Here is a 16185-nt window from a genome sequence, read left to right as displayed (position 1 = left end):
AGAGAACATCACATTTGCTTAGACAGGTTAGACAGAGAGAGGAGACTGACACTATTTATCATTAGAGAATCCTTAGATAAATACTATTGCAGACATTTGGAGCTTTCAAATCCCTCTTTCCAGGTCTAGAAGCAGAAAGCAAAAAGTAAGATAGGAGCAGACTATTTTTTTATGGATTACATAATCAAGCAAAAGCTTCAGAATTTAAAAAAAAAAATATTATCACTTATAAAAACCAGTTACACAGAAATGCTTCAAATTCTACCTTGCATCACAGCTGAGAAGAAGGCATGAATAGCTGCTGCACCCAACTGCACATTTCACATTTTGGAATACAGGAAGAATGGAGGGGTAGCCTAAGTTGATACTACTATTAGAAAGAATCTGATGATGCATACCCAGAATTAACATGGGCAGATCATACCAAAGAACTGACTGCTTTCTTGAAGAAAAATGGTTCCTCTTCCCTTTTTCTATATATAAGTTTGAGTGCAGTGAAGATGAAAGTGGGCTATGGAGGAGAGTACAGCGGAAAATTTTCTGTGTTCTTTTCCAGTTTAGCTAAGGCCCTACTGCAAATACTCTTACCTGAGAAGTTTACTGTAGGTTTCAACAGGACAGCTAATATATTTTAAAAAGTCAAGTATGTGTGTAGAAAATTGCCAAATCAAGCTCAAAAAGTTGCATGGACAAGACGCATTTGTAAAGAAAAGCTATACAAATTTTTCTGCTATACAAATTTGATGCAAATGCAGCCAGCTCCCACAGCAATGTATGGTATTAGAAAATATGGACTAAATTTCTAAAAGCAAGTGACATTAAATCCATGTAGAGATTACAATTAATGATGTTAAGTTGCTTCTGTCATTGATGTTTCAAAATTATGGTTCACTTTTATGAACACTGATACAAAATAACAGTTCTCTTACTTACTGTCAACATGTGCAAATGCACAAAATGGACCACGTGGGCAGTAACCTGTTTGGCGCATGTCATTGCACTTTGTAGACTTATATATCTAAACAAAACAGAACGGCGATTAACCTAAACGTATAGGTTACATAATGACAAAATTGCTAGAAAATTATAAAACCTTTAAATGAAAAATTTTGAATATTTACTAACAACATGTATCACAGTTTCCTTAGAAAATTCAGTTCTCATAATTTTTAAAAAATCAAAGAGAACAGAATTTTAAGAAAAGCAAACCTGAGACAAGAGCATCTTAACCCTCTTCTGTATAATAACAAGTAGTAAAAATAATATTTTAGAAAAACAGTGTTTAAACTGCTTTGGTTTTCCATGCTGTATAGAAAGAAGTTGACCTTTGAGAATAAAATTTTCAAAGTAATTTACACCACTTCCAAGAAATCTTGCAGGAGAAATGATGCATGTAGTAGAGCAGCTTACAGAACTGAAAAAAACCAAATACAACAGTACGTTTTTTGCAACACAGCTTCTTCATTAGGACACCTCCAATATCCAAATCATCTTAACGCTCAAATATCTTTCCCTAATATGACTGGGTGTGCAGAAACTGAAATAATGCTGACTCTTCATGACAGTAATGATTAAGATGCCAGTAAGATCTAGATTCAGTTTATTGCCCTACCAGGCTTTTCTATTTTTATAAAAAGAAAAAAAAAAGGAAGGGCCGGGGAACTACAGGCCAGTCAGTCTCACCTCGGTGCCCAGCAAGATCATGGAGCAGACCCTCCTGGAAACAGTGCTAAGGCACATAGAAACTAAGGAGGTGACTGGAGGCAGCCAATATAGCCTCACTAAGGGCAAATCATGCCTGACAAATTTGGTGGCTTTTGATGATGGGGCTATGGCATTAGTGGATAATGGGAGAACGACTTACATCATCTACCTGGACTTGTGCAATGCATCTGACACTGTCCCACACAACATCCTTGTCTCTAAACTGGGAGGTATGGATCTGATGGATGGACGACTCGGTGGGCAAGGAATTGGCTGGACAGTCACATGCTCTGAGGGCTGGAGCAGCTCTGCTCTGGAGCCAGGCTGAGAGAGCTGGGCTGGGTCAGCCTGGAGAAGAGAAGGCTCCTTCAGGGGAGACCTTAGAGCGGCTCCAGTGCCTAAAGGGGCTACAAGAAACCTGGAGAGGGATTTTTTACAACCACATGTTTTGACAGGACAAAGGATAATCGCTTTAACCTGAAAGAGGGTAGATTTACATCAAATATAAAGAAATTCTTCACTACGAGTGGTGAGGCACTGGCATAGGGTGCCCAGAGAAGCTGTGGCTGCTCCACCCCTGGCACAGTGTTCAAGGCCAGGTTGGATGGGGCTTGGAGTAAGCTGCTCTACTGCAAGGTGTCCCTGCCCCTGGCAGAGGGGTCGGAACTGGATGAGCTTTAAGGTCCCTTGTAACAAAAACCATTCTATGGTTCTTTGACCTTGATGACATTTGGATCTCACAAGAGTGTGAGGAGGGGCTGACAAGCTGTCATATTGGAACAATATTAAGAACCTATTTAAAATCACATAGATTCTTTAGAAAATTAATTCTGGTGATTTGCAAGTCTGTTGCAAATAGCAGAGGGATCTTTTTGTTCCCTAAACCTTGGTACTTTGACTTTCAGTATCAGCTGAGTGATTCACAGCTCCGTAAGTAATAATTCTTAGGTCAGAATGGAAGTTCTTTGATGCTTCTGCATGCGCTGTGTAAAAATTGTACCTTGGACTTCTACCTTAGAGCAAACATGAAAAATGAAACTATATATTAAAAAAGTTAAAAACTAGTTCTGTAAGCTCTTTATTTTGGAGCTATTTTAAGCATCTTAGATAAATTTCCCTCTCATAAGTGATTTTGAATCAAAGGCTGAAAACTTTGTTGCTATACTCACACTATTTGATGCATAATCCAAAGGTCATCCAAGAAACTATAGTAAAATGCTAAATCACAAAAATATTACTGATGCTTATAATTCTACAAATAATTTATTTTTCCTTGAACACTGAAAAAGTGACAAAACATCCCGCAGACAAGCATTCACCCGAATGACACACTTAGACAAAACAGCAGGACTGATCCTTCCACCAATTTCGCTGGGAACTATCACAGACATTGAAAAAACCATAGAAGTCATTTGTGGATACCACACTCAAACTAGGAAATGAAGCTGGGCCCATCTTTCTTTCCTGTTCTCTGTTTACCGTTTAAATATAAACCCCAATGCTGTACGCACAATGCTAATGATGAAGAAGAAAAAAACCCAACAAAAGAAACAAAAAGAAGGGATGACTTCCAAATGCTTTCAACAAAACACGTACTTGGAAGTTAACTCTTAGTTTGAGTTCCTAGCCAAAAAAACAGCCTCACCTAATTCTGTGAGCTACACAGATGAGACACAGTGCCTCTGGTAAATGCTACAGATACAAGTGATAATATAAACAGTATCAAAATACTACTGGGGCAGAGCTTGCACCTGAAAAGACAGATCTCGGAGATGGCCACATCATCTTTGTGTATCGATATCACAAGACAGACAGCAAACTCGAAGAGCTAAATCATTACAGGAGACTCACTTTCCAGCTGTAGATGAAAACATGGCTGCTATCTATTAATAGTAGAAGCAAGCTATTCCTGAGTGTGATAACCAGGAGATTTCTTCAATAAACAGTCACTGAGCTAAGAGGCAATGACAATATTCTTTATTTTAATTCGGTAAAGATCAAGTACATGAAAACATCCAATGACAGAAGATAATGTTGAATGTAGTGAGTATTGATTCAACTTGAAGGACGTTAAAAAGTTAAGGATGCACTAAATTTATGGATATCAAATAAGTAGACCGAGGAATGAAAGTAACTGATTAACATCACTGAAAATACTGAATTTCACTATAAACTGGATCAAGTGAGTGCTGTGAATCCTCAAGTCAGAGATGCAAAAGCTGTATGGAATTTCCACTCTAACCACAGAACTGGATCAGCCAGAGCTTGAGCAAAGGAGGGAAAGGATCACAGGGTAAGTTGCTGAAAGAAAATTCCTCTTTCCATGCAGGCAACATTGCTAGTTTCTGTGAAATTAAACACTAGACCTAAAATTAGATGAGGTCATAACACTATCCCCACCAAACTGCCCACCTATCCTACTTCTACCCTTTGTAGGCTTTCCTTTTGTGTCTATGTTTGTCCAGGAGCTTCTTCTTCATCCATGTTGCTGTTCTTCATCCTCCTGTTATCCTTGACTGACTTCCCCTTTGTTGGGATGCATCACTTACAAGCTTGGAGGAGGTGATGCTTGAAATATTAACCAGCTTTTTTTGGCCCCTCTTCCCTCCATGGTACCCTACCATGTAGATCCCTGAAAAGGCTAAAGTCTACTCTTGTGAAGTCCAGGGTAGTGAGCTTGCTGTGTTCCCTCCTTGCTGCCCTAAGGATCCTGAAACCAACCATTTCATGGTCACTGCTGTCAAGGCTGCCCTTGAGCTTCACATTCCCCACCAACCCATCGTTGTTGGTGAGAGCAATGTCCAGCACAGCCCTCTCCTATTGGTTCCTATATCACTTGGAGGAGAGTTTACCACCAACGCATTCCAGGAACCTCCTGGATTGCTTGCGCCCTGCTGTATTGTTCCCAAAAGATATCAGGGTGGCTGAAGTCCCCCATAGGACCAGAGCTCATGCTGCTCCTATCTGTCTATAGCAGGCTTCACCCATTAAGTCTTCCTGGTCCGGGAGACTGTAGCAGATCCCCACTATAGTATTACCTGTTCCTGCCCTCCCTTTAATCCTGACCCCTAAGCTCTTGGTTGGCTCCTCATCCATCCCAGGTGGAGCTCTGTGCACTCCAGCTGGTCACTGACATAGAGGGCAGCAACTCCTCCTTGTCTCCCCTTCCTGTTCTTCCTGAAGAGCCTGTAGCCTTCCATTCCAACACTCTGCCATTGGAGCCATCCCACGTCTCCAAAATGCCAGTAAGATCGTTGCCTTGCAGGCGCAGGCACATCTCTAACTCCCCTTGTTTATTCCCCATGCTATATACATTTGCAAGTTGGGCCACATATGTTTATATGAGCATTTAAGTAGCTCACGCATATTTGAGAAGAGAAAAAATAGCTGATTTAGGTCACTGCATGTTCACTAATTATTCTGTCTGTTGCCATTCAGATTAAAGACAGAAAAAATGGGATAAAAACATAAATACATTTGGCAAAGGCACATAATTGTAGATTCACCATATAACTTTTGAGAAATCAAAGGTCCTCTAAAATTGAAATGTGGTCATTCTAATAAGGACTTCAATAAAGGATGTGGTAAGATTAATTAAGATAATGAAGAACATGGTTCTTAACAGTGTTATGTATCTACTGTTAGACTGACTAATGGAGAGATGATGATGGATGGTATGAAAGAGGAAAGCAGCTGACAAAATTAACAGCAGAACTCAAGGCTCAGCCTTGTGACTTTTTTAGCACTTTAATTTGCAGCTTTGTCATAAATAAAATGCAATACTAAGCAGAAAGACACCTTCAGTACAGAAAAAGAAGCTGGAGTATGATGCAGAAGAAATTGATGATCTGAAATAAATCTGGACTGTAAAATCCCCAGTAATCAGGACAGTGAAATTCTGGAGCAGCATCTCAAGAGTAGAGATAGCCGACACCTTTTTAGTGCCATGTAGCTGGTCAACTTACGATGGGAAATGTATGATATGAAGCTTGCAACAATCCTGGAGTCAGTAGTCTAAGAATTCCTTTTACAGTATGATACTGAAATGCCTTCAATAGTCTTCATAATTCGAAGAGAAATTAGTAATTGAATGGTCTTTGCTTATAGCTTACTAAGTATTAAACCTTCTAGTGAAAGAAATCATACCCTGCTGTGAATCCTTCATGTCCATTCAAAGGTCCCAAAATGAAAACAGACATCCAGTGTTGTACAGACAGCTTCTAGCACAACATGTATTTTTCAGTATCACATTTGTTTCCATTAACTGGCACATTTAACATTTTCATAGTGTTGCATAAGAATTAAACCTCAGCAGACTGCATACCACTGCTCTCTTCCCAAGCATTCCACTACTACACTCAAGCATAAAACAAACTTACACAGACTTTGCCTACAGAAGCATCTAAAATGATTTAAATTGTTTTTCTGGAGTGTCTTACTTTACCCACTATGAGAGTATCCTGGTCTTTCCACATCCTCCTGATCTATTCGGGTTTCTCTTAATCATTTGCAATAAAGCTTTTTTAACTATACTTAGAATAGAAATTTGACCCAAGTTATTAGTACTTTGACTTCCCTACCAATCCAAGAGATTAGGTAAAAAAGAGAACACATATAAACCCAAATCCAGAGAATAATAATTAGTTTTTCATAAGCAATAAAACAAAAATGCCTATCATCAGTGAAAACCACAGCAGGACAAATTATTACTTCTTAGAAAATTTTGTTTTGCTTAAGCAAATACCTCGACAACTTAAGTCTTGAATGCATGCCACATGTTTTTTCACAAATAATATCTTAATTGATAATCTAATCCATAATAAATTTGAAATCACTAAAAATAAGCAGAGATGTAGTTCTTACCTCAGGATGAAACTGCTGCTCTGGACGAGAATGACAATACTGACAGCTATCCCCACTTTCACACCTTGAAGGTTCACCCCATTCATCTGCATGTTTTACTTTGGGGCAAGGAGTGGACCTAGAAAAAAGTGATGTCCAGAGTATGTCTGCATCTAATTCTTAGCAGAAATCTCAAAGGAATTTCCCACTAAAATCTCAGCATCTTAGAATCTGGGACCTACAAAGTTACAAATTCTGAGACATTCTGACTTTCTGTAAATTCTGATAGAAAGTTGAGCTACTAGGATTCTATCTTCTAACGACATTTACTCACAGCCCTGAGACTGTCAAGCAAAGCCCATCAATTCTAAACCTTGTATTGCTCCACAGAAAAAAAAACAGCAAAACCAATGAAGAAACCGGAGCGTAAGAAAACGATGAAAAACGATATAATGATGAGTGATGTAATGGTAAAAAGAGAGAATGCATTAAATTTTACTCTTAAAAATATTGCTCAGAAATAGAAATTTATAGAACGAAATCAGAAAACAAGACAGAAATTTTAATCGATCTTTTTGTTACAAAGGTTTGAATTAGTGATTCCAAGCTTTTACAGAAATTGCTTTCATTCTTCCCAAGTAAGAAGGGTATTTCCATTACAGATTCATAGGTTTTGTCTTTAGAACTGCCTGATCATTCTCAACAGACAGTTTTTTCCCCCCCAAAAAAAAAATTTAGCATGGCTACTGGGAAAGACATAGCTGAATTCCACTAGGAACATCCAATTGCATTATAGAAGAACCCAACTGATCAGTCCATTAAAGAAAAGCTGTCTGACTGACCAACAAATCTATTCTTAGTAAGTATTTATGTACCTGTACTTGAATTTTCTGGGATTTCGTCTTCTATCTCGACTACTGTGATAGTGTGGACATGCATATCCCTGGCGGCAGAGTCTGGGTGGCTTGGTACACTGCTCTGTCTTGTAGCCAGCTAATACAAAATTTGTGTCTGTAAAAAGGTCAACAATTAAAAGAAATAAACAACTAAATTTCACATTCAGAGTGTCTTTATTTAGCATGGGTATCATACTGCTTTTGGTAAAAAAATTATGATTTTTTGGTGTAAAATTATAGACCACTCCATTCATATAAACTCAGACTGACTTCTGCAGTTTTGAATAAAAGTCTAACACCTTTACATGCAAAGCAATCATCACTGCTTTTATATTCAATAGCAATATCACAAGAAAGTACACAAATAAAGAACTGCAATCTACTGGTAGAGAAACTACCCAGGAATTCTAATTATATACATTCAACATTTTGAAAACAAACAGCTGGAAATAAATTATTCATTTTAATAAGACAAAGACTAAAAGCTCATGCAATTTTATATCTAGGTTTCTCTTAAGTTTAGTGTTGACAGTCCTTATTTCACCAAAACTGCTTTCATGTCAACACATGTTAAGGCTGACCAGTAAAATCTTCCTGGACAAATTTTAAGCCTCTTTGGAAAAGAGGCTTTGCCTCTGTTTCTACACCTTTGGTTCCAGGAAGGAGGAACTAAGAAATGACAAACAAGGTTCTTTGTTGAGACAGAAAAATTCACAGAAACAAAGGAGCAAATAAATAAATTAGAAAGTACAATTTAGCTAACGGCAAGCATGGGTTTGTGAGGAGTAAATCATGTCAATTCAATCTAACTTCTTCCTAAGATGGGAAAATGGATGTAGGTAAAACAGAAGTAGTCAATGTGATGTATCTTTAATTCAGCATTTTAGCCTGATGTTCTCAAAAATGAACTGCACAATACTACAAGATTCCTGTAGGATTTGCAAAAAACTACCTGAAGAAATGTTCTCAAAATTTCATTAATGATACACATTCACATAGCAAAGATTACTATGTGTGAGGGTGGTGAAGCATCGGCACAGAGTGCCCAGAGAAGCTGTGGCTGCCCCATCCCTGGCAGTGTTCAAGGCCAGGTTGGACAGGGCTTGGAGCAATCTGCCCTAGGGAAAGGAGTCCCTGCCTGTGGCAGGGGTGTTGGAACTGGATGAGCTTTAAGGTCCTTTCCAGCCCAAACCAGTCTGGGATCTCTGGCTGCAAAATAAGCAAGTCTAAACCATGAACATGAGAACAAACTTTGTTCTTATTTCATGTTTAATATTCTATTTTATTTCTGCTAGTCAAGTTCAGCAAAGAATATGGTCCATAAATTAGTATATTAATGACTCAAAAAAACAAGATTCCAATCATTAATACTACTTAGCACAAACCAGAACTCCTACTGATTTTAACAATTCAATGTTCTTAAACATTGTTCTTAAGAACAATACAATGACAGACTAGCAGCACTTGCACTGAATTAACTGACCTATTATATATTTTCAAAGACCCTATTAGACCAAGTATTTTAAACATTTTCAAAATGCAGTATGAATATAAATGTGACAGAGTGTACAACTTGTTCACAAATACCTGCATTACTTGTATAAACCAATTTTTACTCTGTTAAAATAGGCTTTTGAACTTCTCCCAGATAAACATCCAGGATCGACAAACTGGATCAACCACCAATAAAGAAAGAGAGAAAGGAGACCGTAATGTTACCGTGCCATCTTGGGTCTTCACTAAGGATCTTCTCAATCATTGCCTGGCTTGTTAAAATTCCTGGCTGCAGGTCTGGAATGCCTTCACCACATCCTAGCTGCCCATTCTGTAAGGTTTCCCATGCCTGAAGTTCTCTGGAATGGAGAAAAGAAAATAACACTGCTGAACTGTACATGTATAGCTAAAGTAACCCTATTTGCTTCAGGTATAAACCTGCCCAAATCTACCAGAATTCTAACACTTGATCCAGCTCTTAACAAGCCTAAGTTTAAAAAAATTAAAAAATGACTGTATTTCATACCATGACTTGTACTGAAGCTGGTAAACAAGTGTAAGGAATTACTATGTCATACAACTCAAAAAGAACACATGAAGGAATGGTGTGGCATTATATACACAGACAATGTTTGTACCAGCAATGCCCACCTGTACCTCTGCATGCTGGGGTGCTGACATTTCAAATATGCTATTATTTTTTGATATTTCACTGCCACAAAGGACATGGTAGAATGAAAAAAGATATAGAAAGGACAATAAAGGTGATGAGAAATACAGAAGAACTCTATGAGAAATAATTAAATACCATAAGACGCTCTGCCTTAGAAAAGTTATGCCTGAAGACAACTCTATTACACCATTTTGGTAAAATTAAGCTGTACAGAGATTCAACAATAGCAAACCAGTATATAAGATTTAAAATATATAAAAAAAAAACTATAGCATAATTATATTTGGCAGACTTACAAGCAATGGAGGAACTAAATGAGAAATCAAATACCAGAGGTGGACCTACAATATGAGAATATATTCTCTACTCTATGAGAATCAAAGGCCCCTACTGTCAATTGGCACTTCTTTCTTGAGATAAAAATAATCAAGCAGCTTGCCTCCTATACCAAAATACTCCTACTCAGGATCTCTGAAGGAAGATCTCTCAAGGAACCTCTTGAAAGGTTGTGGTTTATAATGTAAATAGTTACAAAATAATTCACATATTATTTCAAGAACCCCACGTATCTCAAAAAAGAAAATTTCAAAGGGAAAGAAAACAAGACAGACCCAAAGCCAAGTCTAAAACATCTAAAACAGTCAAAATATTCCTTTACAGATTCAGAAAAGGTGCAGGCAATGAGAAGGAAACCAGTTCTTAGAGAGTGCTTTTCTTTAAGCTGGATATATGGAAGAACAAGGCCATTAAGGGGAATAAATTTAACATGTGCATCAGTGATTCGACTATTATTTCTCTGCTCTTTACTTAAAATGAAGAAACCCTAGTATCTGTGTCCATCATAGCGCAAAAAGACCACCAAAGAAAAAGACCTGTTTGGACATTCTTATGAATGCTGGATGCCTGACATCAGAAGCAACAGTATATGACTGTTTTTCACAAACATCAAAGAAGTTTGAGGCAGCCTACTTGTAGGTTCAGGATGTTAAACGCAGACTCCTACCACAAGTGTCTTCTGCTCCTCCTGATGCTCTATATATAGCCAATCACCAATAATCATGTAATACATTAAAAGACATTTAGAGAACAGACCTTGGTTTCAGTCTTGCCATACACTGGCTCCTTATTCTAACTCAGTACAAAATATTACAAAGATGTTAAGCATTCCTTATTCAGACAGACGTGGCCTCATGCTGCATATGCAAAATGAGGGAAGCTAAAAAGGAGAAAATATACAGACATCTTGCAGAAGAAGCATCAGCTAGCTAACTGAAGAAAGTCTTCTGGAAAGAAAAGCTATATATAACTAAACAGTATGTGACCAGGCAACGCAGCAGTGAATTCTGTGGCAAAATATGACTTTATAATTATGAAAAAGCAGTAATTTTACTAAAATTATTGTGAAGGGAGAGTTATCTCCCAACAGAACGTTGAGAATAAGGGATAACAAAGTTAAGAATGTAAGACAGCAGCCATACCAGCTCAGATCAAAGGTTCATCTAGCCTGGAATCCTGTCTCCAACAGTGGCCAATAGCAGATTCCTAGGGAAGAGTATAAGAACAGGGCAAGCGTATAGTGATACTTCCCCAGAATGTTCTTCCAGTGCCCGGTAAGAGACACTTGTGACCTCCAAGGATTTCAAAGCTCTCTAGGAATTGGAATCCTTTCTTAGTGAGTATATACAGATCAATTTTTGTAGCAAGAGCTCTGCCTCCACCCATTTATAATACCTCCCAACAGCATGCTTATCTCCCACCTTTGGCCAGAGCTAAAACTCATACCTACTTGACTACAAATTAGAGAGGCAGAAAATAATACTGGTATCTTCTACATGAAAAAGTACAACATAACTAAACAAAAAAACCAAAACAGAACATCAGTAGGGAAAATGACAAACAAGCTGAGAACCTGAAAGATGGCTTAACAAAATCATAAATTTGTGAATGTAAAAACCACATGCAAATTTACAAGGCATAAATGACAAAAGGTAGAGTATTTGGCCTTTTATCAGTCATAAAATTACCACATATGGTCCTTGAAACTGAGAGTTACAAAAATCCAGTATTTGTATTTCTCAGTGTGCTTCTATCTGCTATCATGATTCAGTGATTTGTATCTTTATGTTTACAGTTAAAGAGGCAAGTATATTTTTCATGCAAAGCATACTGCATTTTCTGGTATGTGGTGATATAATAGATGTGCTATTTCCTGCTAATTAGGCCGAATAACTTGAAACAAGACTACCTTATATCATATACTGGTGGTCTAAGGTCATGTGCCCCATGAGCAAAGGCACAGTGAATTCCATTCTTTGCACAGTGACCTCGGGCATCTGTTTCATGAATGCATGTTCCAGTCTTGTAATATCGGAGATGATACTTCCTTTCGGTATCGCCTGTTGTTCGATGAAGGTAAGAGCAACTACATAATAGAAACAGGGAAGTTAGAGCATTGATTTTGAGTTTTATTATTTAATTCTGAATTATGCTGTATCTCTTATTAACTTATAACAAGTAACTTTGCAGTATTCTTCAAACAAAAATTGCCCCAAACATAGCACCATCACAGATCAGCTTCAAAATTAAAAACATTAATATTTATTTCTTAGTCTCTGCTAATGTTGTAAGAATTTAAAGGCGGCCAGCTCACAAAGATGCCCGATCACTAGTAAATGTCTAGTATATATACTATATACTACATACTATAAATGTCTAGTATATATACTATAAGTACTAGTAAATACTAGTAAACATGTTTACTATGTCTAGCAAACACCCCTGTAACATCATCTGAGCTAAGGAATGACATTTTCCATACTGATACAAGCTCAAATAATTTCTGCAGTAGGAGGTAGAAGATGGTCTTGTTTTTTTTAATGTTATCATCATCTAAAATCAAGGAGTACTTGAAGCATGGTGGGGTTTTTTTTCCTGCTTGCTTTTTATAGACATGAGACTTATTGAACAATTTCATGGGAAATCTACAATGACTCATCTATTAAAAGAAGAGAACAATTTTTACATCAGCAATACATGTTTGTGCATATACTAACCATTTTTCAGACACAGTTATGTGAGTTAGAGTCTATACTTTAAAATGGTTAGCATCATATACGGATTATAACTGCAACTACCAACAGTAAACAGATTTTAAAAACCTCACAAAAATATATGCAAAGGGATGTCTGTTCCCTCCAAGTTCAATTAATTTTGGTCTCTGCTGTTTTTGAAAAATCACTAATTTCCAAAAACTTTCCCCCATCCCAAAGTAAAAAGAAACTGCATAAAAAAAAAAAAATAATAATAGAGTGATACAGAACAATAAATGAAAAGTCTCAGAAATATTTTACTTTGGAGGGAGAATAGTAAAGAACTAAGTAGACTTAAACACTCACAAGAATTTATGCTGGATTAAGTTTTATTTACTGTATTCTAAAAAACGTTACTTGGAAACTAAGCAAATGCAATCATTTGCAAACATTTACAAGTCTGGTATTTGTATAGTTACATCAACATCATACATTTTTCCTGCTGTGCTAAACACCTGCAGCTTCTGCTGACTTCCAGGAATTCATATTGTTTATGATTTCTGAGAGTCAAGATGCTTCCTTGTAGAAATTTAAGACCAGCATTCCGTTAAACAATATAATGGGCTTCAGCTAGTGATTTGTACCTATCTCTTTAAATCCCAACAGAACTGATTAGTGGGAAGACTACACATACCAAATTCAGTGCTACATCTCATTTTGTCAGTGTAAGATGAAGCACAGTCTACACTCAGGATTTGAAAGCAGTTCTTTCACACTTCTTGGCTCCGCATGAAAAGACAGTCACGATGCAATCTTTGTTGCACCCATTATACCATCTCAGCTGAACTTTGTGAGAAATTGTTTGTGGTATGTGAATAGCACTGATGCAGACCTCCTGTTCTGCTAGAACTGCTACTGATATGGAAAAATGAGAAAACCCACAAGAGTCAATCAGATATTTTTGCCAGCACCAGTCCTGTACAGAGCTCTAAACAAAAGGAAATGCAATTGAGACTCTATTTTTGTTATTGCTAACTGTCCAGAATCATTGCAGGGGCCAAATGTTTCTATTTTCCCCTCAGACTGTTCATTATAAACTCTGGTGTTCCACTCACATCTGCACACCTCACAAAAGTGGGAATACTCTGTCATATTTTCATGCATAATGTTCATGCCTCTGTTTTTGTCTACTGAAGTATGCTTGTTCCTGTTGGAAACCAGAATTAAATGTCTTAACTTCCATGCAAGAAGCGTAAAGGTGTTTACATCTCATTGCCTGTCTCTAAATCCATGATTCCTTACGAGAGAGCAAACATTTCTGCTTAAATATCTGCAGATTTTCCCTACTGAAATTGCCTTATCAGGGAAGGGCTCCACTAAAAAAATAATAATAAAAAGAGAAAGCCTTCTATTATCTTAAAATGAGAAAGAAAGAGAGTGGAGACCTCAGAGCAGCCTTCCTACAAGGATGCTGGAGAGGTACTCTTCATCAAGGCCTGTAGCAAAAGGCCATGAGGGAATGGGTTTAAACAGATTAGATATAAGGAGGAAGTTCTTTACTGTGAGGGTGGTGAGGCACTGGCACAGGTTGCCCAAAGAAGTGGTAAATGCTCCATCCCTGGCAATATTCAAGGTCACACTGGACAGAGCCTTGGGCACCATGGTCTAGTGTGAGGCGTCCCTGCCCATGGAAGCAGGGATGGAACTAGATGATCTGAAGGTCCTTTCCAACCCAAACCAGTCTGTGATTCTGTGAATATAGGCACAGCTGTCAAACAAGATAGGCACAACTTGCATGCAATGCGAGAGAGGGAGAAATACTCAGGTCACAGTTTTTCCCACAAAAAGACAACATGGATTCCAGAGACAAGCTGGGAAAGAAATGTAACAGAATGCTTTAACGAGACTACCTGGTGGAACAGTTATTTTGTTTGAATTTTGTCTAAGACTTGTAAAGAACTAGATGAGGGCTAGTTCTAAAGGTGACTCAGGGGGACTAAAACAGCATGCAAGCTTCAAAGAGCAAAACAAATGGCAACAATTCTGCATGTGCACATTTTACATAAAAATTTGTTATTCATATGATACCACAATAATACATATGCAATTAACCACAGACATCTTGATCAGCTGTAGTTCTTCGTAGATCAGAAAGGCAAAGACCCCTAATAAAAGCAGCTTTAGACGGTAGATTGTACTTATCCACACACAGTATCAAACTAAGCCAATGCACTGAAATATCCACAGAATGGATGTCCTATTCAACCTTTAACTAACTAGAGTGATGTTAGATCTTACCTTCACTTTATTAACAAGATATTTTAATGGAGCATAAACCATTGCAATACATAGCTTTAAACAAGACTAGTATTTTGATTTAAAATGACTGATTTTAATTATCACTGGATTACATGGCTGCAAACTGATAAATTTGTCTTACGTACCTTAGTTCGGTACTAAGGTTATTCAGATATCACTTATTCCTTAAGAACAAAGTTTTTATTACAAAACAAAACAAAGCCAAAAAAAAGTTGTTCAGCTGTTCCCAGGCAGAATAAGAAATGTATTTCAAGGCCCATATCTCTACAGCCATCTCCCAGCTTAAAATAACTATACTGATGCTTTACTTCTAAAGTAATCATGAATTAGTAAAAAACATCACTCTGCATTTTTAAGTTCTATTCAAGTCTACACACAACATTTAACTACTGAAATCAGCTTTGTTTTCTACATCCAGATCTCTCAAATAAAACTGTTGTTACATTAGTCAAAGTAGATGTAACACTATGAAACAGTACATTCACAAAAACCTTAAAAGGTTAACTGATTACTGAAAAGTATTATTTCCTTTTCACATTCTTAATTCAAATCATAAACATTCCCAAGATACCCTTTAAGAATAGAACTGTTTCAGTTTAAAAGGTAATGCTAGATGTTCTTAAGTGTACGAAAACAACTACATAGTTCTAATTCTGTTAAACCTTGAGGCACTGACATATTTTTTTCCTATGATTACTTGAAGTGCTGTTCTGTAATTCATTCACTCTTACAGCAGTCTAACATTACAGATACATATTCTAAAACAGAAGTTATTTTGGATCTGACATCAGTTGACAGTGGTTGAAAACCACACTGGATTTAAAAAAAAAAAAAAAAGTCCCACTTCTATTCTCACGCGTTAAATTGAGAAGGACACTTGTCACTGCTAAAAAATGCACACCTTTAACTCTGCAAGTATTTGAGCCTTTCTCACAGGCCCTTTCTCAGAACAGACTGTTTTAATCTGCTATCCTTAGAAAAGCCCTTTTCTAAACAGCTTTAAAATTTTGGGCTTCCTTTCTGTACAAATTGAAAATTGGAAACAAATACCTTAGTCAAGCCTGGGTAAACCAACAATTTCTACTTTAACTGTCCTGAAAGTGTGTTCCTGAGAACAACTATGGGTGTCATCACTCTGCCTTTCTTGCTAGTCCTCCGTCGACTCGCAAACTGCATTAACCTAACCATGCATTTAGACGAGCAGAACAAACAGAGATATAGATAAAAA

The 16185-nt window shown here is 37.3% G+C and overlaps 1 protein-coding gene across 8 annotated transcripts in view; it reads right to left on the bottom strand.

Annotated features, from left to right (window-relative positions):
* UNKL (unk like zinc finger) overlaps positions 1 to 16185 on the bottom strand; it is a 54404-nt gene that overhangs the window by 34289 nt on the left and 3930 nt on the right. For 2 of the 8 annotated variants that reach the window (XM_061473608.1, XM_061473609.1), the window contains exons 3-7: positions 11855 to 12031; positions 9162 to 9295; positions 7422 to 7557; positions 6568 to 6685; positions 934 to 1018 (exon numbers count right to left, since the gene is read on the bottom strand). In XM_061473608.1, the coding sequence (XP_061329592.1) occupies positions 934 to 1018; positions 6568 to 6685; positions 7422 to 7557; positions 9162 to 9295; positions 11855 to 12031 (650 nt within the window). Of the gene's footprint in view, positions 1 to 933; positions 1019 to 1325; positions 1342 to 6567; positions 6688 to 7421; positions 7558 to 9161; positions 9296 to 11087; positions 11152 to 11854; positions 12032 to 13753; positions 13970 to 16185 lie in introns of those variants that run through there. The other 6 variants (XM_061473613.1, XM_061473611.1, XM_061473610.1 and 3 more) reach the window with 6 other exon arrangements.

This window comes from Pezoporus flaviventris, unplaced genomic scaffold, assembly GCF_033815535.1.
Source record: "Pezoporus flaviventris isolate CSIRO_AGI_PZ_B2104156 unplaced genomic scaffold, CSIRO_AGI_Pfla_v1 ptg000078l, whole genome shotgun sequence".
Taxonomy (NCBI): Eukaryota; Metazoa; Chordata; class Aves; order Psittaciformes; family Psittacidae; genus Pezoporus; species Pezoporus flaviventris.
Note: the sequence above shows the minus strand (reverse complement) of the source record. Positions and strands in the feature narration are given on the sequence as shown.